We start from the raw sequence: 12,890 nt of genomic DNA, 5'->3' as shown, positions 1-12,890 counted from the left end.
ACTCAACTAATCATACTAATATCACTTTTACATTGTCCCTGCAGGGCTTGTGGAATTTGAGTACAATAGAAGAAGATGAGAAGAAAAAGTAGAGTTGAAAAGCTTTGATGATATGGTGAACTCCGATGGTACATGAAGCCTCTGATACATCCTTGGCATGGAGTCTTCAAAAAATCTTCAAGTGCCAATCCGGTGGTCAACAAGTAGAAATATGAAAGTTCCAGGTGTGGGAAAAGCAGAACCAAAGAAGAATGGATGTAGTGAAAGATTCAAGGAAGAATCCACTTTATTAAGGAATGGGATTATGTTGCAAGAAAATTCAAATGGATAATTGATTGAGCAGGATTGAGATGGAGAATGAGTGGGATGTGAAGTGCATGGGACAATATTTCAACCAGGGCTTGTGGAATCTGAGTACAATAGAAGAAGATGAGAAGAAGAAGTAGAGTTGAAAAACTCTGATGATATGGTGAACTCCGATGGTACATGAAGCCTCTGGTACATCCTTGGCATGGAGTCTTCAAAAAATCTTCAATTGCCAATCCGGTGGTCAACAAGTAGAAATATGAAAGTTCCAGGTGTAGGAAAAGCAGAACCAAAGAAAAATGGATGTAGTGAAAGATTCAAGAAAGAATCCACTTTATCAAGGAATGGGGTTATGTTTCAAGAAAATTCAAATGGATAATTGATTGAGCAGGATTGAGATGGAGAATGAGTGGGATGTGAAGTGCATGGGACAGTATTTCAACCAACTGGCAGATCAACGGGCTTCATCAGATTCTGGCCAACTTGTTTTGTAAGTCTTAAGAAATTATGTATATATAGTTGAGTCATAGATCCTTGTGGAGAGGAAGTAGGAGAATTTGTAAATTAGAGTGATTGTTTATTCTCATTGTCTTTTGGAAGATATTGCTAATTTGTCTTAGATGCACAAGTATCAGAGAGGCAGAAGATGAGATTTTGTTGAGAGATGCAAGGCAGACAGATTGGATGTGAAGGCTTCAGTGCATTGTTGAATGATAGATGTTTTAGTGTAAATGATTCATGTGCATGATTGAAGAATAGATGATTGGATGTAAATGATTCCAGTGCATGATTGAACGAAAATGATGTTGTGAAGTTACTACGTTACTTGTATATGTATTGTGTTCTAAATTTATTTTGTAAGTCCATCGGACTGGATGCCAAAGATTACATGCCAGCTCCTTTTCCCTAGTCAAGGAGCGGTAATTTGTGGTCACAGTTTGGTTCCATGATGCATAGTTTTTGATGTACTGTTTTATTGTTTCTTAACGAATAAAAGATGAATATAGGACAAAAGTTGCACGAACGATGGAATAATTAGCAAACCACTTATGCCATCTTTGAATGATGTCTTCTTTGAATCTTTAGACTATAATACTTTCTGGTTTGGTAAATTTACATCCAAGATTATGTTTGTTTTAAACTTTGAAGACCTTCTGGTCTGCTAAACTTGTATCCAAAATAATGTTTATAATTCTATTACTATAGCAAGTTTTCTTTGCTTGGTTTTCCATTCTCTTTGTGTACCTACAGACTTTCTTGGAATTTACTGATGAGACAATTGTACTATAGCTAGTGTGAATGTAAGTGCAATTTGTCATCCTCTTAGGCCTAATGCTCGTCTGGCTAAATGTCAGAAGGGAAATCATTTTCTAGTTGTGTGCTCTTTTGTTTTGTATGCTCAGCATTGAATCATATAGAGTATTGCAGTACGCGTTTTTGCCTATCTTTTCAACATTTAATTTTACTTAATCAAATCCATTCTGTATTATGACGAGGTGAAGGTTTTAGTTCATGGATCAGCTGAAGCTACAGAACACTTAAAGCAACACTGCTTGAGGCATGTTACGTCCCATGTTTATGCTCCCCAGATTGAGGAAACAGTGGATGTAACCTCAGATTTGTCTGCATACAAGGTCACTCTAAACGTTGATCTCAATTCTGTATTGCTGTGGATATTATTATGCCTGAAATGCTGACATGTCCATACTTTCTGGTTGGAATCTTAATGGTTTGTTCCTTTTCTCAAGTATTCCAATCTGAATGAGTTGTGCGTGAAGTTTCCTGAATGTGCAAAGTAGTTAGTGATGACTGAGAGTATTTAGCTACCTTAAAGTGAGACAAACAAGGTGTATTATCTGTATACCTTTCTGAATTTCATTCTTTTCAAATATCAGGTGCGACTTTCAGAGAGACTCATGAGTAACGTGCTTTTTAAGAAGGTACTGTTCAGCTCTGTTTATTTTTCAAATTATTTGATGAGCTTCTTTCATTTAATGAAATGAAGAACATTACAAATGATAATAGGGAACGGAAGAAATGAGATAATTTACTTCATTAGCAATCATCATGTTGATAGGAAATCAGTAAATACTCTCGCAAAGCATGTAGTTTATATGATAAATAATTTCTGTAGGCAGGATGATTACATTATATAACAGTTAATGGCATGTGAGAGACGTTTCTAGTTAGTAGTTTTGATATCATTTAATTATCTGTCAAATGCAATCAGTTTTGTTTAAATATTATAATTGATCTATTCATTAGAATCTGTGCCAAGCTTTCTTTACAGAGTGTAATTTATCGATGTTATAGAATTTGTGCATTCTTCGTTTGAGGTTAAAATCCATCCATCTTTTATATGTGTGCAGCTTGGTGACTATGAATTAGCATGGATTGATGGAGAAGTGGGAAACAAGGAGGAAGAGATGCTTCCTCTCATTCCACTTTCCACAGATCCACCACCACATAAAGCAGTTCTTGTTGGGGACTTGCGATTAGCAGATTTCAAGCAACTACTTGCAAGCAAAGGCATCCAGGTATTGTTTTATCACATTTTCATGTATTTTTTCTGCTATTCCTAGTCGTGTCATCAGCAAATGACAAATCCTGTAACGCAGCTATCATGAATGATTTGCTTTGACTGGGATTTTCATGGTAGATGCCAAATTTAGGATTTTTTTGTATGCCTTTATGGAGGAATTCAAACTTGATGGTTATCTATTGCCAAATGGCCAATATCTTCTTCTCATTTGTTAAGGAATAATTTGCATTATGTCATATATTAATGTCTCAGGCTGTAGCCTTAGGAATTAGATATTATCATAGTTACACAGGTACCGCTCCCAGGCATTGGAGAGCATGTACCCCATGCTTCCTCGCTCCTGGGAGCTTGGGAGCTGGTAGGAAATGCTCCAAAATCGCAGGGAACTTGAATGGGCAGTTTGGAGCTTTTTGGGAGCTTCACTGCAACAGATTTTGATGTTTCAACTTTCGGGTACTTATCTTGAGCAGATTTTGGTGTTTCGGGTACCCATTTTGAGCAGGGAAGGTACCGTTTGTTTATTTTTTAAGTGATACATGCCAGGTTAGGGGGCTGGAATGCATGAACTCTGTAAAGCAACAGAGACATAGAGATGTTGCGAAGGTTTCAACAAAATGTAGACAGTTGCCAGTCATTCCTTGGCAGCTTCTGTTGCAAATCTTGAATTTCAACAATTGCAAATAAGTCTACTCTCTTGAAGCCTATCTTGAAGCTTTAATGATAAGATTCAATGAATTACAGTGATAGTCAGAAAGAGAAAGAGTAGTGTGTGTGTTAATTTCATTTTATAAATTTCCAAACTTGAATTTTGAAGTTGAATATAATATAGCATTGCATGAAATCACATAATAATCGAGTAATAACAACGTTTTTTTCTGGTTTGGGAGTTCCACATGTTTCTTTGCTGGGAAGGAATTTGATTGGCAAATTGTTGATGGATTAATATTTTGATTTTTTTTGGCAATGTTTCAAAGTTCAATCTTTTACATATTTCTTTGCAAGATGGAATTTGATTGGCAAGTTTTGGATGGAAATAAATAAATTATTTTATTTTTATTTTTAATATATATTAAATTTTAATATATTATATTATTGTTGCTCCTAGCTTGACGTTTCTTGTAAATTTGGGCAAAGCTTCTATCCACGCCGGATACTTGTTCCCCGTACCCAAAGTACCGACATTTTGGAAACTCGTGCAACATAGGATATTATTGATGACTTCAGAGAGAATGAAATGGAATTATATTGATTTTTGATTATGAGAGTAGGTCAATGGGATTGGAAAGTACAGTTTACTTAGATGGCTAATAGGGGGAGCAATAGAGTCATCTCCCAAGAGTACACAAGAAAAACCTAGAGCTAGAGGATGATGAAGAGAAATCCTACTTATTTTCGGTAACTGCTACCCACCAAAAGTGGGTAACCCTTAGGAGGTGGTTGTCAGTGAGGCTAGGAACATAAGAGCAGAAAATATGTCCAAGCCCAAGTTATTCTTTTGAATGGAATTGTCTTAATTAATTTAATTAATCTATTTTAATTATTTTCCTAAGTTTTAACTTAGGGAAGTAGATTAATTAATTGGTAATAATTGAGATATGGTCGATTTTGCTCTAGAGACTTTTGGTAAAGTTTCTAAGCAATCTTAGCCATCAATTAGATCATTTCAGATCTAGGTATTGGCCATCGATTTCTCAACGATTTATTATAAAGAAAAATCGATGGGCAACATTGGAAATCATCATCATGGTTATTGGGGTTTGACACCAGTGAAAGTTTTCAGTAATAGTTGAAATAGTGAATATTTTCTGGAGTTTTCTTTCATCAATATTCTTCTAGTTTCTGAGATCTGGAGCAGGAATTCTTCCTAAGTTCTTCTACAGATAGGGAGGCCATGTTATTAAGGTCGTGAGGATTCCAGGAGGGTCGTGTTTTCTCTGAGAGAGGTTGAGATTCCTTGTGGGGGCCATATTTTCCAGGAGGAGCCTGTACGAGATTTTCAGGTGGACTGTACGAGTTGCCAAAGGGACCAAGAGGTTGATTTTGTCCAGGCCGTGAGCATCAGAGGGTCCAAGAACCGCATGTGTGGGGCCATACAAGTTGTATTTGCCACTGTGAGGCCGTGTTAGGTTGCGGCGGGAGGCCGTGGGCCTTCCAAGTGTCGAAACGACTTGTGGAGGTGAAGAAATATTTTGTCGGAGCTTTGTCAGGGTTTGGCAAGCAGTATTGTAATATTTATCATTTGTAGTCTTTGTTGGAGATAATAATAAACTCTCAGATATGAAGAACTAGTTTTACGTTTAGAGTTTTTTTAGGGACATTTTGTCAAAAAATATTGGTGTCCATTTTGTGATTGGTTTTTCTCAAGTTTCCATAGCTTCTTTTTGGTGAATATTGCAATCATGTTTTTGTCAGTATTTGTAGTAAAATAATTTTGCTCAAAATTAATACATTGGATAATTATTGTTTGATTGCAATAAGTGATATTTTTATCGATTTTTCAAATGGTATTAGAGAAAATTTGAATTGTCGAGGTTTACTGAAGTACATCAGTGCATGGGTTGGAAGAGGAAGCCAAGGGTTTAAACTTTAACACCCATATCGATTTCTTCAGTTTGTTCTAGATTTACTTGGAGGAATTTTACCATTGTTATTTTCTACAATAGAGTCTGGGATTTTCAATCGGGTCGAGAGATTTTCTAGAGGGTTGTGTTGCCCAGACCTTGTCGCACGTGTGGGGTGTTGAGGTTGTGTTTAGGGCTGAAATACTCTAGGGGAGCCGAGAAATGAGGTTGAGTCTTTTTGAAGATACCGAGACTTTGAAAGGAAAGGCTACAAGGCTAGGTTGCTAGCCAAAGGCAACACATGTGGGCTATATTGTTTTTTAGGAGAGCTGAAAATTCACAGAGAAGCCGAGATCACTTGTAGAGAGAGACCGTGAGATTTTCCAGGTACTTTTGTTAGTAGGTAGAAGAGATATTTATTTATTTTCTCTCCAGGGCTTCAGTAATGGCTTTAGCAGGATTGAGGGACCAACATAGGTTACATGGCACATCTAATTTTGGTGCCTGGAAAGTCTGGTGCCTTCTTATTTTGAAAGAGTGTGGGCTAAAGGAGTTTGCTACAACACATATTGTTGTACCAACAGATCCTATTATGTTGCATGAGTACTGAAAAGATGATGCCAAGGCTAGATGTATTATTCTAGATGGGGTCAAGGACCACATTGTTCCACATTTGGCAGAAGAAAATATGGCTAAGAAGATGTGGGATGGCATCAACAAAATTTTCCAGGATAAAAATATAAATCAGAAAATGGTCCTAAGGGATAAGCTAAGAAGCACTAGACAAAATAAGGGAGAGAATGTTGTCATTTATCTCACCCACATCAGAATAGATATGAGCTAATAGCCATTGGAGAAAAGGTCGATGACGAAGAACTTGTGAGAACAAACCTAAAAGGGTTTCAGAAGCAGTGGGATGTCTTCATGCAAGTGGTTAGTGGAAGATTTGATTTTCCTACTTGGGACTGCTTGTGGAACGACTTCACACAAGAGGAGCTTCGACTGAGCCTTGTGAAAGGTAACAGTGGTACTAGCAGCAATTCTGAGAAGAAGGGAGATGACAATGAGAATGTTGCTCTTGTGAGCAAGGACAAAGTGAAGGAGAGATCCAGTAAAGGGTCCAACTCCAAAGAGGAAAAGAAGAAGGACACGTCGAAGATCAAGTGCTATGGTTGTCACGAGTTTGGCAATTACCACAAGAATTGCCAACACAAGAAGAAGGATGACAAGAAGGGTGAGAAGCATATAGTGGCAACTGCAAATGAGCTCTCTAGTCAGTTGGAGGATGAGTTTGCACCCATCGCTTGCAACGGTAATCCAGGAGAGTTGTGGCATAGTGGGATGGGCCATGGGGTACTCAAGGTCATAGGTGTTCCAGATGTGAGCATAGAGCATGATGGTGTACAACGTAGAACACCTTCCTTGCGAAGAGGGAGTGTTGGTTGGTGTAGCCTGGGCAGGTGTTCTAGCTTCAAGTGGTGTCAATGAGGCTAGGAACACGAGCAAAAAATATCTCTAAGCCCAAGTTATTCTTTTGAATGGAAATGTCTTAATTAAAATAGTTAATCAATTTTAATTATTTTCATAATTTTTAACTTAAGGAAATAGATTAATTAATTAGTAATAATTGAGACATGGTCAATTTTCCTCTGGAGACTTCTAGTAAAGTTTCTAGATGATCTTAGCCATCGATTAGATCATTTCAGATCTAAATCTTGGCTATTGATTTCTCAACAAGAGATTATAAAGGAAATCGATGGGTAGCCTTGGAGATCATGATCATGGTTATTAGGCTTTGACACCAGTGATGGTTTTCAGTAGCAGTTAAAGTAGTGACTATTTTTTGGGGTTTTCTTTCATCAATATTCTTCCAGTTTTCGAGAGTCTGAGGAAGAATTCTCCTAGAGTTGTTCTGCAGACAAAGAGGTCGAGATTCCTTGTGGAGGTCGTATTTTCCAAGACAAGGCTCTACGAGATTGCTAAGAGGGTTGTACTAGTTGCCAAAGGGTTGACTTGTTGATCTTGTCTAGCCCATGAGCATCATAGGGTCCAAGTGTTGCACGTGTGGGGCCGTACAAACCGTATTTTCTAGCATGAGGTTGTGTTAGGTTGCAGAGAGAGGTCGTGGGTCTTCCAAGGTTAGATCGACTTGTGGAGGTGAAATATTTTGCTGAGCTCCTATGGGGTTTGGGAAGTAGTATTATAATATTTATCAATTGCAGAATTTGTTGAAGATAATAATAAACCCTAAGATCTAAAGAATTGGTTTTCCCTTTGTGGTTTTTCCAGGGACGCTTTGTCCAAAAATATTGGTGTCCATTTTGAGATTGGTTTTTCTCAAGTTTTTGCAGTTTATTTTTGGTGAATATTGCAATCATGTTTTTATTCAGTATTTGTAATAAAATATTCTTTCCCAGAATTAAATATATTGGATAATTACTAGTTGATTACAATAAATGACATTTTAATCGATTTTTCACACCAACCAGTAGCTCCATGACAATCAAAACAACAATATGCTAGCATTCCCCACCCATCACTCTGGTAAGATCTTTGTCCCATTTGGCATTCTTCTTAAAGGAAGGTGGGTCATCTCTCAATAGGTACTCTAACCATTCTTGCAATCATGTGCTTTCATTTAATGCTATGGGCACTTTGATATGGATCACGAGGAAAACTGGGTAATTGATCGATCTCGATTGTATCCTTCTTCCCACACTTCTCTTGGGAGGTTAATCTTTGACTTTAAGTCCAATGAAACCTCCTCTAATGCCTTAGGGTTTAGGAAGGGCACTATTGGGGAGGCATTGATTAATATAGTGTGTCCAAGGTAATCCAAACATACCGCTTTCCATCTCTCTCGATTAACCCTCTCCATTCTTCATGTTGGTAGTCATTGGTCATTGGGATTGACATCCTACATCCACATCCTTGAATTAGGGTTCATAAACTTAGGCACAAAGGTTGATGCAATTGAAAGAAAGTTAAAAACATATAACCACAACGAAAGAAAGTGTAAATGCAAAAGATGGTTGGGACGAAGATTAGCACATGGGCAAAGGCCTAACATGAGCCCTAGTTTTAAAATCTAGAAATGGGTTTTGAACCAACCACCTATCTAATAGGGATTTGAATTGGAACCAGATCAATCTGGATACATAAAATAATTATTTTTTTAATGAAAAAAATTATTTTTAAGACTTCAAACCATGATTCCAAACCATTAGACACAATATACAAATTTTTCTCATCTATATACCATGTAGGGATGAATATATCAAAATGGCACAAAGTTCAAAACATATCAACCAAAAAAGACAAATACATAATCAATGAGGAAATTAATTACTACAATAAATGAACTTGGTACAACTCATAAATTTTTGAGAAAATTGCCCATATTTTAGCCCAACAATCTTCCAACTTTGTCCAACCTCATATCTGATATTAACACAGCCCTAACTCGCAGTTGGAGGACCATCCATACGATTGTAAGGAATATGTATGAGATGGATATGTATCGTATGGTACAGTTACCTTGGGATGGGTGCCATGTTAAAAAACTCAACCTCAATCTGATCTGCAATCTATCAGCCTTTGCAATTCACTTTTCCTTCTTTATTTCTCCTTCTTAGCCTCAAACCTCATCTGTTCTCTTGTGTGTTCAATGTGTCTATCTCTTTTCCTTAACTTGCTTTTATCTCTTTATGACCAAATACCTAACCTTAGATCTCCAAAGAGATGGATGGCCAAAATTAAATCTTGCCTCCTTGAGATCAACGATTGTGACATAAACTTTCGTTAAGGAAACTTAAGTCACTTTTAGTCATAAAGTAAAAGTTACTTTGTAAATATAGTCATGTTGGGAAAAGGCATGTGTTGGACCACTTCCACATGCTAAGACAAAAGGCCTATGTAGAAGCAACTGCTCGAGCAAGCTTTAACACTCCCTCTTAGTGAGGAAGGTGTTCTGCACCTCCCCCAGCTTATCTCTGAAGAATACAAACATTCTTTTCATCAAAGCCTTTGTGAGGATGTCTGCCACTTGTTCACTTATGTGAATATATATGAGCTTTACAACTCCTCTGTGAACACAATCTCGAATGAAGTGATTTTTGATCTTAATATATTTTGATCTATCATGGAACACTAGATTCTTCGAGAGTTCTATGCAACTCTGTTTATCATAGTGTATGATTGTGGGCTACATCTCTTGATCAAATATACTGATGAGCAACTTATGAAGCCAGATGGATTCACATGCTAACAAGTTGGCTGCCATGTACTCAACCTCTACAAAACTAAGTGCAATTGACTTTGGCTTCCTACTGAACCAAGAAACAACTCCTGACCCCAAGTGGAAGCAACACCCTAAAGTGCTTTTACTATCCACTGCACAACCTACCTAGTCTGCATCTATATAGCCCATCAACTTGACTACATCTCCCTTAACATAGTTCAATCCATACTCTACGATGCCCCATATATATCTGAGCACATGTTTTGTTGCTATCCAATGGACTCCGCTAGGCTCCACCATGAATTGACTAAGAGTGTTCACAAAAAAACGAATATTTGGCCTAGTGTTGACCAGATACATTAAAGAACCTATTGTTGATTTTGGGTAGCATTGGATGTGCTCTAGCTCCAAAATTTTGTGGAGGGGCTACAACACATGAGATCTCCAAGACCTAGAAATCGTTCGGTGAAATTCCACCCAGATTGTATTTTATTAAAATAATTGATATTTTTAATGGGGTTCCTGAGTCTAAACTTAGGAAAATATGGGTGAGAAGCTTCTAAGAGACGAGGATCAAGTTTAATTTGATCATAACTATTGATTAGAGACGTAATCTCAGACGTTGATTCATCAACATGAAAAGTATGAGAGGAGGCTTGAGGGTCAGTCGGAGATACACCAACTTGATCAGTTAGTTTGATTTTTTTGGGTTGAGGTTTGCTGAGAAAATCGAACAAGTGATCTGAGTTGCAGTGAGAGGGGTAGAAGCAGAGATTTGGGTCAAAGAGGAAGTTCTGAGCCAAAGAGTATGTAGTAGAGATGTAGCTTGAGCATCGGGGAGGCAACGCAGAGGCCTACGCAGCCCAGGAGGGGCTCACGCAGAGCTGACGCAGTCCAGAGGGGCTCTTGCAGTGGCAGTGCAGAGTATTCTTCAGTAGTTCGAGATTTTGCTGGAGAAGCGAGGTTTTGAGCCGGGAGGGATGAACAACATTCTTCATCTAGGAAATCGATCTAGTAGAAGAGGAGACGTAGTTCTCTAGAGGCAAGACGCTAGCCCACGCAATGATTGCGTAGCGACTTCGCAGTGTTTGACGGAAGGGTGTCAGATCACTCATTGGATCAGCTGTGACTTGGGGACTGAGCTAAACCCTCAAATGTATTTCTTGTTGTTGTGATTTCTCTGTAAGGTTAACCAGTGTGAGAGGCAACCTGTTGTACTCAGATTTTGCTTGCTTAATAATACAAACCCTCTATCTGCTGCACCGGTTTTCTCACATTGGGTTTTTCTAGGGACATGTTGTCCAAAAATAACAATTTCCCTTGTTTGTTTGTCTCATCTATTGTTTCAGTTTATGATCTTCATGTCAGTGTAGTTTGCAGTAGTGTTTACATCACTGTTTATCTAATTAAATAACTTGTTGAATGAAATAACAAGTAGGAGATGTTAAACCAGTAACTGCAATAGGATTTTTGTTTGTAAAGATTAAAATTTTTTCACACCTATCAATTGACAATATAACGTGGGGTCCACCAACTCAAAATTAGAAGCATCAAGCTTCTTCTAGTTGGTCTCCATAGGTGTAGACATAGGTCTACAATCCTCCATCCCGAACCTCCCCAAGATCTCTATTGCATATTTTCCCTATCCTCTGAAAATCTGACCTTCCCTTTGCCACACTTCTAACCCAAAGAAATAATACATTAGTCCCAAGTCCTCCATCTTGAAATCTGAAGCGAGATCTTTCTTCTACTTACTTATGAGCCTCTTAGGACCTGTAAAAAATAGATCATCTGCTAGAAAATCAGAAAGGTAAAAATATTTTCTTATACTTGATAATTACTTGTGATGTTCTTGACTTCTTATTAGGTTTTCTTTATATCTTCTTTCTTTTAGTTCATCAAGCAATTACCAAAGCAAAAGCACATAAAACAATGGACACCAGATATAGGCACTATGCCAGGGAAAAACCCCCCTCGAGGGGAAAACCCAGTCAAAATTCTCTTCCTTTCAATAGTATTCTTTGAGACTCTTCACCCTAGACAAAGACCAAACCTTCCCTCCACACCAAGTCAACCTCCTAGATCTTCGACCTCTCTTCCAGCAACTTCGACTATGTAGCAGCGTGCGACATCAGGGAGTTTCCGACATCAACAAAACTTGGAAGACTTCAATCTCCCAAACTAGGGCACGAAACAAAGAGAGAGAGGTGCCAAATTTTTGTTTTTCTTCCTCTTTAGACTCCACCCAACTTGCACTTCCTTTGGCCTCATTAGGCATACTTCGCACTTCTCTGGCTTCCTTAGAGATACCGAACTTGCTTGAGATGAGATGCTCCAAATGAATTCAACTTGCTTCTATTTATAGGCTTCAATGGAGGTCGAATTGATGCCCTTAGGCCGACTTGATCTCTTCTAGGCCGACTTGATGTGGAGGAAACATAAATTATATTTGACTCAATACTAAACCTTTTTACATGATTCAAAAGCCCAAGAAGGGTCTCTTTAAAAGTACAATGACTCTATTGACTAAGAATAAAACTTAAATGCCCTCAATGGGGACTTGGACCTAAAACATGGTGACCCAATCATGAAACCCATGCTTTAAGAAGTCACAATAATAACAATAAAAATTCTTTTCTTTATTCTTTTGACAAGTACATTATAAGATGATTCAAATACATTTAATGAAGACCGAACCTAGTTACATTTTCCAACGCTCCCTCTTAACTAGGGAGGTATTCGCCATATACAAGTACAAGGAAGATCTCAACTATATGAACCATGAAGAACTCTAGGCATTGTAATGCCATGGACTAGATTCCTGACTAGGGAAATTTATCCATTGGTCTCTCAACAATTTAGGCACCACAATGCCACAAACTAGATTCCTAACCAGGGCAATCTATCCAAGTTGGAATAAGATGGATTCAATCTTTTAGCTTCTCTAGGTACCATCAGGCTCACTTACTACCCATCAACCTAGGGACCTAGGTGTGTATCCATGTTCATAGCTCTATGACCCACGCCATCATTCCTACTTCGGGACCTAGACATCCACACAAAGTGCCAACCAGATGTCCTCCTAGGCAATGCTTCACTCACAAAGCCTTGACACTCCTTGATCCAACAGATCAAGGATGACTAATCTCTCCCAATCAAACTGATTGGTAACCAACATGCTATCAAAACCTTCGAGAGATTCATCTGTACAAACATAACCCCAATCAATAATATACTTTAA

At 38.0% G+C, this 12,890-nt stretch overlaps 1 protein-coding gene across 1 annotated transcript in view; it reads left to right on the top strand.

The window, feature by feature from the left end:
• CPSF100 (cleavage and polyadenylation specificity factor 100) overlaps positions 1-12,890 on the top strand; it is a 435,702-nt gene that overhangs the window by 402,611 nt on the left and 20,201 nt on the right. The window contains exons 14-16 of the mRNA XM_089411014.1: positions 1,809-1,940; positions 2,202-2,246; positions 2,676-2,843. Coding sequence (XP_089267140.1) covers positions 1,809-1,940; positions 2,202-2,246; positions 2,676-2,843 — 345 coding nt within the window. The remainder of the gene's footprint in view (positions 1-1,808; positions 1,941-2,201; positions 2,247-2,675; positions 2,844-12,890) is intronic.

The sequence above is a fragment of the Pinus tabuliformis genome, chromosome 3_1 (assembly GCF_031772625.1).
Source record: "Pinus tabuliformis cultivar Carrire ecotype Pingquan chromosome 3_1, CPIR1, whole genome shotgun sequence".
NCBI lineage: Eukaryota > Viridiplantae > Streptophyta > Pinopsida > Pinales > Pinaceae > Pinus > Pinus tabuliformis.
The sequence above is the reverse complement of the archived record's forward strand: the minus strand, read 5'-3'. Positions and strand labels throughout refer to the sequence as shown.